At 45.2% G+C, this 20,474-nt stretch overlaps 1 protein-coding gene across 7 annotated transcripts in view; it reads right to left on the reverse strand.

The window, feature by feature from the left end:
- FAT3 (FAT atypical cadherin 3) overlaps window positions 1–20,474 on the reverse strand; it is a 660,968-nt gene that overhangs the window by 8,202 nt on the left and 632,292 nt on the right. For all 7 annotated transcript variants that reach the window (XM_032426340.1, XM_032426344.1, XM_032426342.1 and 4 more), the window contains 3 exons: window positions 7,099–7,252; window positions 4,497–5,152; window positions 885–998 (listed from right to left, as the gene is read on the reverse strand). In XM_032426340.1, coding sequence (XP_032282231.1) covers window positions 885–998; window positions 4,497–5,152; window positions 7,099–7,252 — 924 coding nt within the window. The remainder of the gene's footprint in view (window positions 1–884; window positions 999–4,496; window positions 5,153–7,098; window positions 7,253–20,474) is intronic.

Consider the following 20,474-nt stretch of genomic DNA (forward strand, 5'->3'; position numbering starts at 1 on the left):
TTAATTGATACATATTCAATTTTTGCCAATGGCTTATATATAGGGAAATGAAATAAAGTATTGACTAAGGGAATGCTAACTGTCTCTGTGGATGACTATTGGAAATGATTCTTGATTCACCACTATGTAATAAACTCTCACTGTTTTGTGACCATTTCTGCTCCACCTCCTGCCCTGGGGAGACCAATCCATCCTCCAGAGCTGGTTACTCAGCTCAGAAAACCCAGTCCAGCATTTAGTACCCTCTCCATAAAGATAAGTTCACAAAAGTTGGTGGTAGCAGCTTTGGAGTGTCAATGAAGTCCAGGAACCATATGGAATCGCATGCCACATTTTGGGTATATGGCATTTTTCTAAGGAATGGATCCATAGTCACAGTATTCATAGATTCTCCAAAGGCCTATGACCCCAGATGCTTATAAGGAGACTTCAGCTGAATGACGATGCCACTTCTAGGGGAAGGAGGTTCTATGGCAAGGAGGTCTTACCCCTAAATGAATTTCTGACGATGGGGAGGCTGGATATACAGTGAAGAGTGAAGAGATCACCAGTCGTAAAATAAAAAAAAGAAAGAAACCACAGTTTTCTAGAGTATCATTTGGGATGAGGTGGTTCCCATAGGAGAAGAGGATTCATTACTGGAGGTCAGGGAACTTGGCCCACCTCTGACACGGACCCCTGGCCTGCCCACAGCGGCAGCTCAGCAGGTGCTTCCGCAGCGATGACAGCCAACAGCGGGGCCAGCCAAAAAGCCAGTGAACATGCTCCAAAGTCCACGGTCAGGCCCAGAAACAGAACTGGTCACATCACCGTCCTCCCTACCCATGGACTTCCAGCACAGGAGGCAAAACCCACACAGGGGAATGCAGCTACCGAGTACTTACCATTGTCATCACCAGAATCCGACTGGAAGGAGCTCAGGGACTGAACCTCAGAGTTGCTGCCTTTATTACTGCCTGCAAAGCAGGTCACTTCTCCGGGATCATCAATCCCTTTGTCTTTGCGGACAGCCAGAGAGAAAGCAGAAACGACACCGGTTACTTTGTGCATATGCCTTGCCCTCCCACCCCCAGAGTTCACTTCTCAGAGCTCTTTCATTTGCTTCAAGAAAATAATTTAGCTCCACAATAGAAAATTGATTGTACCACTGGGGGTAAAGGTCTGTCAATCAAGTGATTTACATTATGGATTTGAAACCCTTAACCCGTGGTAAATGAGCTTCCAGATAGCTGACAGCCAAAAGGAGCTGTTCCCTCCTCAAAGTGAGGCGACGAAGTGAAGAGTGAAGGCAGGATGAAGTGGCTGGGTTGCTCTTTGCCATTCAGAGTTAATTTAAATCATTTACATGAACCGACGTCGTGTCAACACCAGGTTAAATGAGATTACTTATAAAATAGGGGTATAAATATTTTATAGGCAAGAATGCCATTACATTCATCCCAACTTCCATCTCTGGGGAGCGAGTGGAGTTCTCCGCCTTGCCTCCTAGAGGGCAGCGTCACACCATTTTTGGGAATGACAGTGTTCAGAGCTCTGTGTGGTAGGAGGGCAGTCGGCGGTGTGGTCATGCTCTTGTCTCCCCACTTCCTCCTTTTGACTATGCAAAGACAGCCTGAACAACACACACACACACACACACACACACACACACACACACACACACACACTCTCCAGGGCTATTTTCTTATTTGATGGACTAAAGGAAGCAATAAAAACAAGCCGTATCTCGAAGTTGTCAAGTAAAAAAATGAATGAGTCGCCTAGAGATTGTCTCACCAGCTAACTCTGCCTTGCTTAACAAAGAAGGAAATCTACTCAATAAAAACACAACAATACTTTGGGGGGAAATGTGAGTTTTGGCCTGAGGTAGATTCTGGAAATTAAGCTGTCACATTATGAAGCAAGTGGAGGAAAAGGATCACCGGGAAAAGCTTCAAATCATCGCGTAACATGATGGGGAGAAGAGACGGGGACTTGTGATTAAGGGGACAGGTGTTCCTCTTTGTGACGGTGGAAATCACTGTTTCCTCCACAAAGGGTGAGGTCAGTACCGGGCACCGTGGCTCTACATCTGCTGTCAGATGCCGAAGCTACAGTGGGACCATGAGCTGGATAAACAACTGATCTAGGTAGAGAGAGACGCCTGAGAGGAGTTCACCTCCCAATGGCCACGCTGCCCCAAATACGAAGATGTGTCTCAGAAAAGCACCAGGTGAGGGCCAGGCTGAGCCCTGAACACTAGGAAGGAAACAACAAATGATCCACCCCGGTGAAAGCCGTGCATAAAACTCCTTTCTCCACTTCATTTATTAGGCCCTCTCTTTTATCATTGCTAAATAAAAAAAGAGCCTCTCTAAGAGCTGGTGGATTGGCAAGGCTTTGGTAAAGTCATTGGACAGGGAATGCATTTATGATGAAAATCCAAGGGCGACGACTTACAGGAGTGTCTACAGAAAGCTCGGCAGAGCATGGTGGAGGTGGCCCCAGAGAAGAGCAGAGACCCTCCTCTGTCATCAGGGTTCCCTCTCCCTCTATCCTGCTAAAACCCCCAAGAGCAGTGTTGGTAAGAGCACAGGCTGTGGACCCTGACGGGCCAGGTTCTAGTCCTCACCCCTCCTTCTACTAGCTGCTTGTTCTTAAGCTGCTACCTCACCCATCTGCTCCTCCACTTGGTGCTCACGTAGGCGGCCGGGAGGATTTAAGAAGATCCAACATACAGCAAACGTTCATCTGCTGCTTCAGTTGTCTCCCCAAATCTCTTTGTCCTTAATGTTTGCATTCTGGATTCTGTCTTGACGACTCACTGAAACACTCTCTAGATGACCAAAAATCTTCTAGGTGTCAAGCACAGTACTGTTTTTTTTTTTTTTAAGCCTGTATTCTTCCAGACAGTTTTACAGTACTCAGACCTGCTAACCTTATCAATAGTCTTGGCTTCTGCATAGCTGCCCTGTCCTCTGTCCCTGCTCTTTTTGTTGGCAACTGTTTGCTTCCATTCCTGGCCTCTCCCTTCTGCCCACCTCCCATATGTATGCATCTCCCAGTTCTTTTGGAGGTCCAGTCTGGCCATCCTCTCTTTATTCTTGCTCCTCAGTAAGCTCATCCCTGCCCCCACCCCCCACCCCGGCCCCTCAAGATTCAACCATTGTGCATCCAGATGATGTCCAAACTTTCATCTCTAGCCTCCCCTTTCTCCTGAACAAGAGAACCTGTCAGGTAACCCTCATGTGCCCCCTACCCTCATCAAGCTGCTTCCTGCTTCTGGAAGGCCCTCTCCAACAGTTTCCTACCAAAATTGTACTTATGCTTGAAGACACAGCAGGAATTCCCCCTTTCTCCACAAAGATGCCCTTCACCTCCTCTGCTCATATGCTTTCCAGCTCCATTTGAAAGAAGCTTCCCCTGGATCTTCTACCCCAACACGTATCAGTACTAAAGCTCCGGCCTTTGGAAACTCCTGCTACCAGGGCATCTCTGCTGCTGAAATATAAAGCCATTTGGCCTGATGGAAAGTCACAGGTTACCACAGAGCTTGCCTTAGTTTCATCCTGACCCACGTTAGGACAGGGAAAGCAATCACCATTGCTCAATTAGATGTTCATGGAAGCTAGCTAACTGGGCTCTGCTTTTTTTCCTCTTTGGTCCTTTTTAGTCTGTTCTCCATGGATCAGTCAGAGCCATCTTTTGAAAATGTAAATTTGATCATGCTACTCTCCTGCTTCAAAACCTGCACTCATGTTGCCATTAAAATGCATTCACTTTCCCTTGTTGCTCACCAATCTCCAACTACCTTGACCTCCTTTCTGTTCTTCAACATGTCAAGGTCTTTCCCACCACAGGGCCTTTGCACCTGTGGCTCTTTGGCTAGAATGCTGCCCCATGAGGCCTGAAGGAGAGGGAAATACCACTATCTGGACTGGACTTTTCCTGCCTTAAGTTTCACCCTCTTGTTTCATGGACCCTGCATTCCAGCCAAACAGAATGGCTTGCTTGTCTTCCAATTGTGTGGGTCCCTCCGCCTTTCCCCAGACCTTTAATCCACCATGGTCCAACTCAAATGTCCCTCTGCTCTTCTCAAGTCTTCATCTTAGGTCTAGAAATACTCTCTTCTTCTGACTTTCCGGAACAAGCTTTCTGTATATCACTTCTGTCGCCACACTGCTTTTATTGCAACCAGTGGTGTGCTGTTGTGAGTAGAGCATGTGTTTTTAGAGCTGGCAGCTCTGGATTGGCCCACCTGCTCTGCTGCCTCTTCCTAGCTCTGTGACCTTGGACACCTGATGCATGCTCTCTGAGCCTCATTTTCCCCATCTGTAAATGGGGATAAGAACCAGAGCAATTTTTCTGGACATTCAATGCCAGAACACTTCACAAGGAGTGCCCCGCCCAGGCGGTTTCTCTCTCCTCTCCCCGATTTCCTTCCCCAGTGCCAGGCACACCACAGCTCCCCGGCAACAGTAAAGGCACAAGCAGACACACTGTGGCCTCCTACTCACTGTCGGTTCCTGCGTCCCAGCCATTCTTCCGGATGGAATCGCAGTCCGAGCGGCAGGGCGACACGGCGGGCAGGTTGGGAGCCACGCTGCACACGACCACACCGCGCCTGGCCGTCAGGATGCGCGGGGACTCGGGGTGGAACGTGGTCATCTCCTGGTGCTCGCCCCCCAGCCCATCCACGATCTTATCCAGGTTGCTCCTGGAGTCACTCTGGAAGCACGGCGTATAGGCCATGGGGCGCACGGGCACCTGCGGGGGCCCCACCTCCTGGTAGACATTGCGGCCGTCCCCGCCGCCGCGCAGGTTCCGGAATGGGATGCCGTTGCTCTTGTTGAGCAGGGCGGCCGTGGCGGGGTCCTGCACCAGCGTGATGTTGTTGCGCGAGTAGTTCTTGCGGAAGACCTTCTTGCGGAAGACGATGAAGAGGATGACCAGGATGAAGATGACGAAGAGGACCACCGCGATGCCGATGAGCTCCTCCTTGCCCACGTACGAGTGGCCGGCCTGGATGTTGGGCACGACCACGGGGCGCAGCCCGCAGTACTGGCCCACGTAGCCCGGCGTGCAGTTGCACACGAAGGAGCCAAACACGTTGACGCAGGAGCCCCCGTTCTCACACTCCTCCTGCTCGCACTCGTTGACGTCCTCCTCGCACCTTCATGACAAAACACAAAGCCCCTCTCAGACAGCAGGCCCCGCAGCGCCATTCACGGTGGCCTTCTTGAAGAGGAGACACAGCGCCCCAAGGGCATGTGAAGCGTGACAAAGATAGAGTGACGGTGTGTGTGAGTGCGTGTGTGTGTGTTGGGGGTGGGAGGAGGTGGGTGGGCACCCCGGCAGGTGGCCCGAGTTGTCACGGTGAGTTAAGGTACTTCTCGCAACCAACAGGATCGCTCCCAGATAGTCTGACCCCCTCCAGATGGGAGTAAGGCAAAGACTGGCGGGAGGGAAGAGAAGGAGCAGGAAGAGAAAGAGCAGATGCTGTTGGAGAGGAACTGGTCTCCAAATCCTCGGGGCCGGAGGCATTTCAGGGTTTAAATTTTTGCAATTTTAGAAACATCATACAGTACACGTCTTTCCTTTTCTGGAACATACCCGCCCTACCGCTCAAGCTGGAGCTGCCATAGGACCCCAGAATCAAACTATACCAGTGCTTCTACAATAAAACACATGGATATTCACACTAAATCAGATAAATAAAGACTAGAAATAGTCTCAGAGCAGTTTTGGCTGGTTTTGCCACCGAATTAGTTTGCCACTAAGTTATTCTTAACCCCTTTAGTTCTCTGAGCTTCTGGGATTAGAGAATTGCAGAGAAAAAGCAGTGAACCTATATACCTTATATAGGCTTTCCCGAGAGGAGGAAATCTTTGGTTCTGACATTTTCCTCCAACAGTGCCTGTAATTTTTGGTCTCTCTGGGAATTGTGTGTGTGTGTGTGTGTGTGCACGCGCGCACGCACGCACATGCACACACGCACGCGCATGTGTGCAGGGCAGAGTAACAGAGTAAGCAGATAGGTGGAGGGCTAAAGATATATATATTTTACAGATTCTGTGCTTATCATAAAGGTTAATATTAATGCAGACTATCAGGAAAGAATGATTAAAGCATTCTAATGAAAAATAATTAAATCAATTTTATTCTCTTTAAAGCAATCCATGACTCACGTTGAGTATAATTATAAGGCAAACATTTAAGTCTTATTCTTTCTTAGTTTAACATTACGTGAGAACATAGACCTTCTTTCTCCTTCACTTTTCTCTACTTCAGCAATTGCTCTGATGTGTTCATTTAAAAGGCGCGATCACTTATATCTTTGGTAATGCAGCTTTTAAAATGTAGTCAAACGTCCCTAATTTGAACAGATTGAGGCCAGGTCATTCGGAAATTAGAATCACAGAGTATTTTTAAAAAAATGCAGCTTTATTACTTTAAATTACATCCAACGATTCAAAGTCCGCTAAGTATTTCCTGGTAAAGTCCTCGGGAGATTTGCTTTAATGAATACATAAGACTGATCTGTAATTAGAATATCACTTGCTTGAGATTACATATATATACTTTTCAAATGATCAAGGATGGTTGGAAGTGGCATTTTACTAAGAGCTTAAAACATTCCCTTTCCATTTGGCTAACACTTTAATTTCCCTCATTTCTTGGGGGAAAAAGGGTTTGCAAAGGAAAGGTAGGTTTTAGTTTCTCAGAATGATCATAAAACGTTAGGCGGTAGAGTCCAGTTAATGAGTTCTGGGGAAACGGGTAGTATGTCTGCCTCAAAATTATACGGAAAATACTAGGGGTCATAGATGATTTTCTTTAAAAGAACTGTTTTCCTAACTACAGAACACATAGTAATTATGTAAAAATTTGCAAATATAAAGAAGAATAAAGTAAAAAAGTATAAATAACCAATAACCCCATTACCCAGAGATGATCCCCGTTAACATTTAAGTCATTTGTAAGCCTTCTTTTTGTAAAGATATTAACCCTTTTCCTGTTCCACTAGTGGTAAATCTTTTATCCCCATTGTTTACTGTTTCCCTTTCTTAGCAACAAGAAGCAGAGGAGAGAAAGACTTGGTTGCACAATCTCACTTACGTGACTCCAGTGAGCCCAGCTTTGCAATTGCAGATGAAAGTGTTCCCTATCGGGTCGCAGGAGCCTCCGTTCTGGCAGGGGTTTGGGAAGCAAGCTGTGATCTCCGACTCACAGTTTCTCCCGGTGAACTGTGAGAGACAGGTACACTGATAGCCTAGGGAGACAGAGGTCCTCATGAGCCACAGTGCCATTGGCAATGCTCGGAGTTCAGGGACTTGGCCATCACGTGCCCTCCTGATTCCTCCTAAACCAAATCTTTGGCAGGGCCCAGATTCCAAAGATGATTATCAAATTGGTTATTTTGAACTTGGGACACATTTGCCACAAAGATGCCAAGTAACGGTTTGGATCCCCTGCTAGTCCACCAAAATGCACCTAATTAACCACCTGCCTAAATGCAAGTGAGACTGGTAAGAGACACCCAAGGAACAGACTCCAAGAGCAGAGGCCAAGATGGGGAGAAGATGCTTTCCCCAGCACATTCCTACTTAAAAGGCAGGATGGTCCCAGGGAGGAGCAGTTTACCATAGGTACCACGTTAGTTCCTTTTCTGAACCCCCTCTCACCCCCATGCCCTTTCTCTCCTTAGCTGAGAACCTCAATTCCCACCTGGAGAGGAAGCAAGGGGAGGACAGGTAAAATGCGGATATATATCAACTCAAATGAGCCTCAGTTTGACAGATGCACAGGGAAATGGAAGAATCCCAGCCTTCACCCAGCTCCTGTATTTGGATCCTCATTTTCACATTTTTGTCAACTTTCTCTACTCATGAACCCATCGTGAGGAACCAGGTAGTAGCATCCTTACTGCAAAGAATATTAAGTATCGGAGTAGGTAGGGTTAAGTATCGGAGTAGGTAAGAGGACAATGGCATTATTTACCTCTCAGAGATGGAAGGGATGAATAAGGAGTAAGGGTTTTCTTTTGCCCTACTTTATTTTTTATTTTTATTTTTTTAAAGATTTTATTTATTTATTTGACAGAGAGACACACAGCGAGAGAGGGAACACAGGCAGGGGGAGTGGGAGAGGGAGAAGCAGGCTTCCCGCCAAGCAGGGAGCCCGATGCGGGGCTCGATCCCAGCACCCCGGGATCATGACCTGAGCCGAAGGCAGACGCTTAACGACTGAGCCACCCAGGCGCCCCTCTTTTGCCCTACTTTAAAAAAATTTTAAATTCCTTTTCCTATTAAAGGAATTCCTATTACAGTTCGATACTGTAAATGTATTTTCTCTTCCCTATGATTTTCTTAATAACATTTTCTTTTCTCTAGCTTTATTGTAAGAATATAGTATATAATACATAGAACATACAGAACATGTGTTAATCGACTGTTTATGTTATCAGTAATGCCTCTGGTCAATACTGGGCTATATTCGGGTGTTAAGTTTTGGGGAGTCAAAAGGTATACACAGATTTTCGACTGTGCAGGGGGTCGGCATCCCTAACCCCCACATTCTTCAAGGGTCAACTGTACATATTATTGATTAAGCACCGAACTCTTCATGGACTAGGTCTCTCTGGGTGTTGCTGTTTTGCCTGGTGTTCTATATTTTCATACCTGGGAGAAATCTTTCCTCTAAGGCTTTCTGACTGGATCTACCCTGAGTAGTGCACTCTCGTCCTGCTGTGGGGCTACTGTCCCTGGGATTGCCCTCTCTGCTCTCCTGGGCTGGATCTAGTGTTTTTGGTATCCCCTATCTTCCTAATTTCTTGGCTTACTCTCTATTTCCTTAGGATCCATTCTACAGTAGCTTTCTGAGAAAGGGTTTGCAGGTCAATGTTGTGAGACCCTGCATAGCTGGATGTGTCTTTACTTCACCCTTACCCCCTATTTGGTAGGCTGTGTCCAGAATTCTGAGCAGTACCTTCCATGTGGCCTTTGAGAAATCCAAGGCCTTTTAGTTCAAATTTGTACTTGACCTGGTTTCTTTTCCTCTCCAACAATGTGGAGGATCTTCTTTTGGCCCCCAGTTTTCTGAGATTTCATCATGATATGCTTTAGTGTGGGCTTATTTCAGCCAGCACTGGGCACTCTGCAAATTCTTGTCCTTTTACTTTCTCGGGAAATTTAATTATTTCATTGATGATTTCCATTCCTTTGTTTTCCCTGTTCTGTCTTTATGGAAGTTTTATGATTTGGTCTCAGATCTCCTGGACCTTCCTCTAATTATTTTTCTTATATTACATCTCCATGGGTATTTTTTCTGTACTTTCTGAGATTCTCATCTTCTGAAACTTTTATTGAGGTTTTCATTTATGTTGTCATTTTCCAAGGGCTCTTTTTTATTCACTAAGTTTTCGTGTTTGTGTGTGTTTAAACAATAGCACCCTGCTCATGTTTTGTGGTTACAATATCTTCTCTTATCTCTCTGAGGATATTAATATTTTTATGAAGTTTTCTCCCTGCATAGTCTTCTCCAGGTAGTTTTGGCTCTGTTACTTTGCTTTGGTCTCTGCGATGGTGAATTTTATGTGTCAATTTTCAGGCCATGGTGTCCAACTGTTGGACAAACACCAGTCCAGATGATGCTGTGAGGGTATCTGTGGATGTGATTAACGCTTACAATCAGCTGACTTGAAGCAAAGCAGATTACCCTCCATGATATAGATGGACCTTATTTATTCGTTCGCTGGCCTTAAGAAGGAGGAATTCTGCAGCAACATAGAAATTTTGCCTGAGTTTCCAGCCTGCTGGCCTGCTCTGCAATTTCAAATTCAAGACTACAAAATCAATTCTTACCTGAATTTCCAGCCTCCTGGCCTGCCCCATAAATAGCCGACTTGCCAGCCCCACAATTATATGAGTCAACTCCTTAAAACCTATCCATCTGTCTGTGTATCTATTTATCATCTATCTATCCATACTATTGGTTCTGTTTCTCTGAAGAAGCTTAATACATTCTTTATCTTCCAAATTAGAGGATTTCCTACCTTGTCTGGCAGTCCTTCCTTATCAACTCAGATTGCAGAGTGGGGCGATAGGAAATTAGAAATCTGATGGGAAGCTCTGAGCACACGAGTGGGGTTTGTCAACTGTGATACTGTGATACTGTTCCACTTCCACTGGGTTGGTAAATTTCCCCACTAATGGCCCTTATCACCTGCCCAGAGGGACAGTGAAAGCCTGCTTTCTACCATTCGAGAGACGGGGTTCTGGTAGAGGAGTGATGGTTGTGGGTCTCAGCATCCAATGAAGACATGAGATTCACTTCCACCCACCCCAGCGCTGACCAAGCGCAGGGCAGTGCCGGCGCTCCCTGTCCTCTCACCCCTGCAATCCACCATCACCTGCAGGCTCTGCCAGGGCCTGGGGGGCGTGGTTGCCTGGCCGTGCAGAGAGAAGGGGGAATCTAGGGTTCTGACTGCCTCTCAAACAGATGTTTGACCAATTCTTATTTTAAGCCCTTCTCCCCAGCGCTTCCCCTTTTAGAGGTGACTAAGGCCTCCAGTTTCTGAGGCTTTTGGGGATCAGTTCCCAGATTCCCTTCTCCTGGTCAACATTTCAGCCTCTCGAAGCTTCACTTCTCTCTTCCTTACCACCAGTCCGTTGGCCTCCCACCTCCAACCTTGGTTGGTGTTGTCTCCCTCTCAAGTCCCCTCACTCCTCGGGGCTTATGGCTTATGAAAATGCCTTTACTCATGCGGTAGTGGGATTGTGACAGCGAGCTGCCACCATTACCCGGAAGTGACCAATGAGACTTTCCTCATTTCTAAGATCTTTTGTAAATGCTGTAAATGACCACTCTCACTCTTAGTCGAAGGGTTCTTGGGCTAATCTCTGCTCCCCAGTGACTGATGTTGGGATTTTATAGATTGATTTTTTTAAGTTTATTTATTTATTAATTTAGTAATCTCTACAGCTCACATGGGGCTTGAACTCATGACCTTGGAGATCAAGAGTCACATGCTCTTCCTATTGAGCCACCCAGGTGCTCCTATAGACTGATTTCTACAGGCATAACATAGTTAAAAATCTCTAGATTGAAATAGCGTATGTGCTCATTTATGTGTACTCAACCCGAACTACAGAGATCTCTGACGTCTAAGGGGACATTATGACTATCTGGGTTGTTCATAGGTTCAGAGAAAGAAAGACTCACCTTTGGGAGGCAGGTGCAGGAGGCAAGAGAGAACTCTTTACATTCACAAAAGGAGGGGGGCGTGGGGTGCCAACCTCCCCAGCACCAGGAAACACAAAAGGCCAGAGATTGAGGCTCCGAGAAAGACACGGTGCTCTCGAATGCAATAACATTGAAACACCAGGGAACTAACTCTTAAGGAAAGACTGTTGTTGATGCAAACTGTGTCCAAAGGCGGCCAGCCTGATGTCTGTGGACAGGATGCAGGAGTCTGAGGTATGCTTGCTTTAAATTCTGCTGACTTGGAGTTGTTTTTTTCCAATTTGGGAAGCTGCTCGCCTTAATGGATTCGAATGGGATTGATGAAAGCAGTTAGAACTGGGAAAAATGCATCTTTGTGTCACCTGGCTAGTCGTTGGCCAGAAAACCATGTCAGTTAGAGGTAGAGTAACTTGTGAGGATGAATTAGATTCCCTTCTTGACTAAAGGGAGGGGTGATACAATCACAGGAGGGAACTTGAAGGCACATCAATGATGAGGTGGGAGGGAAGCCAGGAAGGGGGAATCTAAGGCAAGGTGGGTCAGGGCAGGTAAAAACCTCACTCTCCAGCTCCTATTTGGCAAGCTTCTGACAATTTCCCAAATAATGCCATAGTAGAAGACGTTGGGGGGAGGGGAAGCACAAGGAAGGCCTGTCTGGAAATAAGGGACATTTGAATTACTATCATGGAAACTGGATTCTAACTAAGGTCATGGGTTTGATTTCTTTGATTTGATGTCTCGGTGCCTTGGAAAATCAGAATTTAAAATGAGGCAATACCTCTAGTGCACTATTTTACTCTCACACATTTCCTTCTGCGTTTTGTCATTTTCATTATCTTTTGTGGGCTCTCTAGTGTTGATGCGGCCGCCTGCCTGACTGATTCACCTTGTCACTGACTTAGTGCCTAAGCCATAGGCAGTGGTGGGCTGGAGCCAGCTCACAGGGCAGTGGGAACGGACTTTGGCAGGCCAGTTTTAAAACCACCGGTAGCCTGACACGAGCCACGGTGGGAGTATTTACATCACAGAAATCAACAAACACTACAAATTGGGGCTTTTATTTTTATTTTTATTTTTTTAAGATTTTATTTATTTATTTGATAGAGATAGAGAGAGGGAGAGCACAAGCAGGTGGAGTGGCGGGCAGAGGGAGAGGGAGAAGCAGGCTCCCTGCTGAGGAAGGAGCCCGACGTGGGGCTCGATCCCAGGACCCTGGGATCATGACCTGAGCTGAAGGCAGCCGCTGAACTGACTGAGCCACCCAGGCGCCCCTGGGGCTTTGATTTTTAGAGAGCTGGTTCGCAGTACACCCTGGAAGAGGGACTAAGACAAAAACACACCGCCTACAAATGCAGAGACAGCCACAAAACCACCATGATGGCAGGCACGGGCGTGGCAGGAGGGAGCTCGGAGCTCGTTGGGGGGCACGTTCGATCTAGGCTAGAGCAAACCAAGCCTGACCAAGGAGCTCTGCTCTACATCATTGGAAGATGATGATGTAGATGACGGTGATGGCAGCTGACACTTGTATGTTTTATTTATTTATTCTGTGCCAAAAGCAGTTCGCAGCACTTCACATGTACTAACTCATCTAATTCTGAAAACAAGCCTATGTCAGAGGTACTATTGTTATTCCCATTTTCTAGACAAGGAAACTAGGGTACAGAGAAGTTGATTACTTATTCAAGGTCATGAAGCTAATGTGGATCTGGCTCCAGAGTCCTGAAACTATTCAATATCCTTTAACAACTATACTTCATTACACTCTCTTTCTGGATTCTCTGCTTATCCAGAGACAGAAGGAAGCTGTCTAATATCTGTTCTCATGATCTCAAGCCCATGGGGCAAAGGAGGTAGAGAATGTTTGGAAAAAATACTGCTTGTAGAACTTTAAATTTGGAGTTTTTATGTTAACACGATGAGAGGGAAAAGCGACTGGATCTTATTTTGAAATGGTCAGATTTTTCTTTAAATGAAAGAAGAGTGATATCTATTGTGAAAGAGGTTTGTTGATTAAGAGTAACCTGTTATCACCAAGTTTTCTTTATGATCCCATTCTCCTGGCCTGGGCCCTATTATTAATAACTTTAGAATATCAGCCAGTCTGCCACAGTGATATGAGGGATCTACTGCTGTAGTGGTTTAAAGTCACCCTGAATCACTTTATGAAGGACCACAATAACCCTATGGAGGAAAAATGAAAAGCCCCATTAACATCTCAACTCCATGGGGGTTGGAGACATCAGTGGCTTGTTCAAGTACATATAACCGGTAAGTGATTGACTTTGAGCTTGAATCCAGGCTTTCAGATTCTCAAAGATTTCTACAAGACGGTATTGGCATTGAAACTCATCAGTGAGTGGGAACTTATCACTTGCTAGGAATGAGGAGGGGATTGTACTTAATCAACGCTCCAGGGGGTTATGGAGATAAGGAAGATGGACAACATCAGACACCCCTCTGGGAGCCAACTAATCATTAAATAGTAAGATACTGGCATCATAAAGTTTCTGCTCTTCCCAAGCATTACCATATGTTGGTCTAAAACACAAATCAAGGGGGGCACCTGGGTGGCTCATTTGGTTAAGCATCTGCCTTTGGCTCAGGTCATGATCCTGGAGTCCTGGGATGGAGCCCCATGTCCGGCTTCCTGCTCAGCGGGGAGTCGGCTTCTCCCTCTGCCCCTCCCCCCTCTGCTTGTGTGCGCATGCTCTCTCTCAAATAAATAAATAAAATCTTTTAAAAAAACCCACTAATCAAGGAAACAGAATTTCAAGAGCTATACAGGCATTATCTGACCACAAATAATATTTTAACAGTTTGTAAATGTGAAAGAAAAATAAAACGCCATGGATAATACCCAAGTGTTATTAAAAAGAGTAGGTTTTTCTTTTTCGGGGTTAGGGGAGAAGGTCAAATAAGGAAATTACTAGCAAGAACAACAGCTTAGGGGTGCCTGGGTGGCACAGTCGGTTGGTTAAGCAATTGACTCTTGGTTTCAGCTCAGGACCTGATCTCAGGTGTCGGGTTCCGCGCTTAGCGTGGAATCTGCTTCACATTCTCTCTCCCTCTCATCCTGCTCCTCCTGCTTGTGCTCTCTCCCTTTAAAATAAATAAATCTTTTAAGAAATTTTTAAAAAGAACAACAGCTTATTATGCACTAGGAAAAATGCGAAGAACGTTCTATGCATTATCTCATTTATTTCTTGACAATGACCCTATGTTGCGAGTACTATTATTATAGTTATTTTAGAAATAAGGGAACTGAGGCTTAAATAAGATGGTTTGCTTAAAGTTACATAGTCAATAAGTGACAGACACCACTTAAAGTAGTTCCCAGGTTGAAAAAAGACAATCCTATTCTTAGCATTGAGATACATGTTACAAAAAATAATACTGTTATAGCTTCTCTCCCCTGGAATTCTGTCAAAGCGAGAAGTGTATTTTTAAGCCTTGCCTCAAAGCTGTGCTCTTGTTTACAATCCTTCTAGTTATAGCAGATGCAGATGGCTTTGAAATCTGCACCCGGACCAACTTAAAATGCCCCCTCCTTTCCTCATTCAAAGAACACTGCAAAACCTATTAAATGCAAAAAATAGAAACGGTTTAAGCAATTATAGAGTGAATGTGGGCTGGGTAAGCAAATTATCAAGATCATTTCTATCTGACTCTTTTGACTTATTAGTCGTTTTCGAAGCTAATTCATCCAGGTCATGGCCTCAACCCCTCGGCCCTGCTCCCCAGTGTAGGTGACACGATTCTGATCAGGTTTGGCTGCCTTGATAAGGCAACATCTGCCTTGTGCACAAAGGTGGAAGTAATGACAAATGTGAACTGGCATTTGGGATCTGAAGTCAGCATCAACCACTACACTTGCTGGATTATGGATTTCATTTAGAGACTCCAAGAGCTCACATGATCTGGGGAGGCAGCTGTGAGGTTGTTTAGGGAGGTCCTGGGTCCTTTTAAGTTCTGGCTGTTACCCACCAGCCGGGTATGATCACAGCCGAGCCGCCTGGCCTCCAGGAACCTCCCTATTTTTATCTGGTAATTGAACCTCACTAATACCCACTTCATAGAGGATACTAAGGCTTTTGGATTCATCAGCCACAATGTAGCACACAAACATTAGGTGCTTTATTGTTGTAATTATTGTAATTATTATGGATTCTGAAATCAGCTTCCTTTCTATGTTGCCCATTAACCAAACGACTGAAAGCCATGCGAGTTTCTTACTCTGACTTTTAGGCTGAATCTTGGGAAATCCTGAAACGTCTAGTCTGTGTGAATCTCAATAAGTATGAGAAAGCTGGTGGGCCCATTATCGCACGAGATGCTGATCACAAGTAGGGGAAGCTCGGCTGTAGAGCATGGCTTCTGTCCTTACTTCCCATCTTTCACCAAGCAGGGTGCAGAATGACCTTTGAAGGTGAGACCTGTAACTTTCCCTAGGACAGCTTGCTCACATTTCATACATTGTATATTGGGCTGAGCCTCTAGCATTTTCTTTGAGGATCTGGAAATATGGAATGTGTTAACAACATTAGGCACACAGTAAATTCTCACCTTCTAGCATGTTCTTTTGTGTTTGCAAGTAACCTGACTGCTTTAGAGTTTGCTTTTTTGTTTTGTTTTGTTTTTTAGCAGTATCTGTATGATTAATGCTGTTACCATGAGGCTTTTTCCAAAGTACCAAAAACAAGGTACCTCAGTATTTAGAAGAAAGTCACCCAGAAAAAAAAAGTTTCCCCATAAGCTGCAAAGCTCAGGGAAATTATGTCCACAGTAAGGGTGCCTGGCTGGCTCAGTCAGTAGAGCACGTGAGCCTTGATCTCAAAGCTGTGAGTTGGAGGTCCACGTTGGGTGAAGAAATTACTTAAAAATAAAATATTTTTAAAAAATGATGTCCTCAGTATATACACTGGGTGTCTGGCTCCTCCCTTCTCTGTCTCACTTTGCTCAGTGGGCCAGTGGGCTGAGCTCATACAGGAACCCTGTTCAATTCCCATAAGCCAGCTGTGAGGGGAGGGAGGCCACAGAGTGGAATCAGCTGGTCACAGAGACAGCAATGGGACCCCAGAATTTACTTAAAGTTTGAAGGCCTGATTTTATCTAAACCCTTACCAGTTAGGGATGCAAAAGACTCAGTAAAACATCACCCAAAGTATCTCGGGCAGCTTTGTTGCTGAAAACACTTCTCTGCCCAACTATTGGCAACATCCAAGACCTTGTTGTTGCACACAACTTACTTAGAGGAAGTAGGTAGACACTATCACTTTTCTCTTCGGAGGGGAGCTCAGGGGGACCTCAAACTCCTGGCTGTCTGGGGAACAAAGTTCAAGCTTTACACTAAGACAGTGACAACAAAAGCAAGCCGCACACCTGGCGTTCACTTCCTGAACATCCCATGTCTGCTTACCTTTCCTGGACATCACTGACTCACATTCCGGGAAACAGAGTTTATTGGCATTCCCAAACTCCGGTGGTTCGCAAACTCAGATGTGCATAGAACTACCTTGGAGGCTTGTTAAAAACAGAGATGTCTGAAGTGCCCCCTTGCAGATTCTGAGATTCCAATTTGTAGGTTTGGGTGGTTTCCCCCCTCCAAACTTTCACTGAGAAATTTTTCTTGGTAGTAAATTGAGCAATTTGTGACTATGACTCAGTGATCTAGCAGAAGGTTCGTTGACATGGGCAGTGAATGATGGAGGCAAGTAGAGAGATTCTCCTTTTCCCTTTAACAATTGAGAGACTCTTCTGTAACAAGGGTTTCATTTTAATAAGGTCCTCAGGTGATGCAGATGCCTCTCAGAGATCGAGAACCACTATATATATACAGAGATACATATATATATATATATGAAAACAAAAAAAGAACTAGTTTCCTTAGGTTTCAGGGCAGTTCAGAGACAGAGAAAGATACCAGTATATCACCTAGAGATCTTGTTAAAATACAGACTTGGATTCAGTGGCTTTGGGGTGGGATCTAAGATGCTACATTCCTAACATTTGCAGCAATGCCCATACGGTTGGCTCCTGGAACACACTTTACGTAACAACGGTTTCAAGAGCACAGGCCGGAGGGGCCGTTCCCCAAACCTGGATCAAATCCTGGCTTCCCCACTGTACTAGCTGTGTGACACTGGGCTAGTTACTTAACCTCTCTGGCCTGTGTTTTTAATCTGTCAAATGGGGTGAGGGAAGGGAAGACTCGGACTGACCCCAGCGTATTGTGAGAATGGTCACAGTGCTTAAGCACCTACAAGGTCAGCACTTACCTCAGTACCAAGCACAAGGTAAGAATCTAATAAATGGTAACGCTTACCCATTTACAAATTTACCAAGTTTTCACTTTAAGAGTTAGGCTTCTAGTCTCATGCAGAGCTGACAGAATGGCTATTTCTGGCCTGGTGACTGTTGGCTTGCTGCATTGCTTTGCCAAATTATAGCTTAGCTTCAACTAGGTTTTTCCAGTAACGGGCTTGATCTGAGCAGGATAAGGCAGGGAGGACTGAGGACTCCTTATCCAGATTGTGGGTGCTCAGCGGGCTGCTCCCTGCCCCACGGGGCCTGGAAATGCAGGGGTCAGAATGGGATGAAGCTGTTTCTTCTCCATGGTGGCTGCTATTTCCAGCTCATGTTTATGAAATATATATAATTTCAAGGCTTTAACAAGAGAGAGCCTTCCCTCTGTGGTTGATTTACAGAGTCATATTTACACTCTTATTACAAGTTAACATTCTGGGCTTGAACTCCATGGGGTTTCCGTGGCTCGTTCTCGGGACAGCCAGAGTTATAACACTGGTCAAACCCGCTGACCATGTCATTCCCAGCTAGCAGACACGGCTTGCTTGCTGTTTTGTGCCAAGGGTTTGATTGGGTTTGGAGGTGGTTAGAGCAGAATCCTGCCTCTTTGAAATAGAATGCCTCTTGCTGGGGGTTGTCTGCTTAAAACACTCCAAATGCTCTGGAACAATGAGCTAGGACAGCCACAGTCTGAGAGTGAAGCCTGTCCCCAGGAGAGCCGATGACCAAAACTCCAGCATTCTTCCGTGGTCAAGGGGGTGATTATACTCAAGTAAAGTGTCTGGAATTTTAAAGCAACACACAGCACAGGATTCAAATGGCAGCAAGATGTTCAGTCAATTAACTTTTGTCACCAGCATTCTCCTTTGCATGGAGTCACACCGGAAGCACCTCACTCCACTTTCTCTAGCCCTATTCCTCTCTTTGAATACTGCCTGCCTCCCAGCCTTTGATCTGGGAAAGCACGACTCTCTCTCTGTGATTAGACAGCCCTGCAGCCAGAGGGCATTCTTCAAGGCATGAATATTCTTTCATTAATGACTGAGTCTTATTGTTCTTTTTAAACCATCACTCACAACTAGAATGATTTTTCCTTTCTTTTAAATACTCTTATAATTAGCTGCAGAGTTTCACAGATAGGAGTTAAAGGCCAAATTATTGGTTGTTTCTTTCCTTGCTTTTATCCCCCAATTTCGGGCATTCACAGAGAGGATACAGGGGCCTGGCAAAAATTCCTCTTATATTAACAGATAATGGTGGCAAGAAAATGGATTCCCTCTCCTCTTTTTTAGAAGCCCATGTCTCAATCCTGATAGCCTGGAGTAGGTAGATACCTTTTCATACATCAGAGGAGGAATTCTGTGCCTTTGATTCCCTAGGGAAGCAATAGAAACCCAGTTCTTGGATTTCCTGGCAGGTGGTGAGGAGTCCGCTTGCCCTATGTTCAGTACTGCTGTGCATGAGACCCTCAGATTGCCCCATGGGGATCATGCCCTGGGGGTCGCTAAGAACCACTGGGCCTCCTCAACTCAAGAGAAATAGTAGGCTTGAGAAAAAAGAGTTGTATAGGTGGAGATGAGGAGAGATACTTTGTTTTAGGAAAACATGAGCCTCCAGGCACAAAGGAGACATTTGAACTGATGGAAGGCTCTATCGCCTTGGAAGAAAGAGCATCTGTTGAGGAATCCCAGTCCCAAACCCAATCAGAAGGGGAAGTGGGGAGCAGGGGACAAAGAAGAATATGAGAGAGAATGCAACCTGTAGGCCAGGTTGGGCCTCTGGGGAGAGGAAAGCAAGTTCCTGAGGCCATGTGAAAAGTAGACAGCAGGTGGGTCCTCAGTGCTGAAATCTGGTTAAACCAAATGAGATTTAAAAAAAAAAAGTAGAGGAAAATTGCTGTGCTGACATGAGTCACACTCACCTAATGAATATACCTGCACTGAATACTTTGCTCACGGATTTCAGGCAATTAAAAAACATTAAAATGCACGCTGAGGAGCAAGATTCCCTGTCTTTTTCCTTAATACGGTGATTATTATTGTTATTATTATTTTAAAGATAACCCATCGTGGAAGCCCATAGCTTTGCCAGCAAAAACAATGTCCTGCCATCGTTAAAAGTATGTTACAATTTGTGGCTATGTACCCAGCATTTGACATGGAGTGGTGTTCTATTTCAACCCAATTTAATTATATGCTCCTTTTATATATCGTGGATGGCTCACACTAGCAGAATTGTTTTGCCTGGTGAAAAACTGGCCATGACTTGTCATAATGGGCTGGTTTATAGAACCACTGAAGTATAGTTACTGCCCATCATTCGGGAATTATGGCACCATAACAACCCTTTATTTACATATACTGCTGAGACAGTAAAAACAGCAAATAGATTTCTTAAATCGAGATGGCAGAAATGTCCCCCCAGGGCACTTGGCCCTCATTGTGGCAGTAACATATGCAAGTCTAAATAACTTTGGTGTCTGTATTTCGGCAGTGCATCATTGCATGGACAGTTTGTAACATTCTAATAATAAAATGGACTCTAAATTTGGAGTTGGGCTTCACGAACATTAGATGGTAATGTGCACAGCAGAATCCCTAAGTGATTTGTGAGGAAGGTTTAAATTTGCTAATCACACTACTGCTGAGAGACTCTGCAAAGGGGCTCAAGTGTGACCAGTGGCTGGGCTGTTGGAAGGCAGCAGGGCCTTCCACTAGCGGAGTGCCTGACCTAGTTTATGTGAGCACAGAGACCGCATCTGGGGGAAGTCAGGGATTCTTTTATTTCCAGACTCCAAGGACTCAGATGATCCTGGCTTTGCCCTCAAACAATAGAAGCCCTCTATTCCCTTTCCCCACCTTTTTCACCTACCCTGTTTTCTTTTTCTTTCTTTCTTTCTTCTTTCTTTCTTTCTTTCTTTCTTTCTTTCTTTCTTTTTCTTTCTT

The sequence above is a fragment of the Phoca vitulina genome, unplaced genomic scaffold (assembly GCF_004348235.1).
Source record: "Phoca vitulina isolate PV1807 unplaced genomic scaffold, GSC_HSeal_1.0 scaffold34, whole genome shotgun sequence".
Lineage (NCBI taxonomy): Eukaryota > Metazoa > Chordata > Mammalia > Carnivora > Phocidae > Phoca > Phoca vitulina.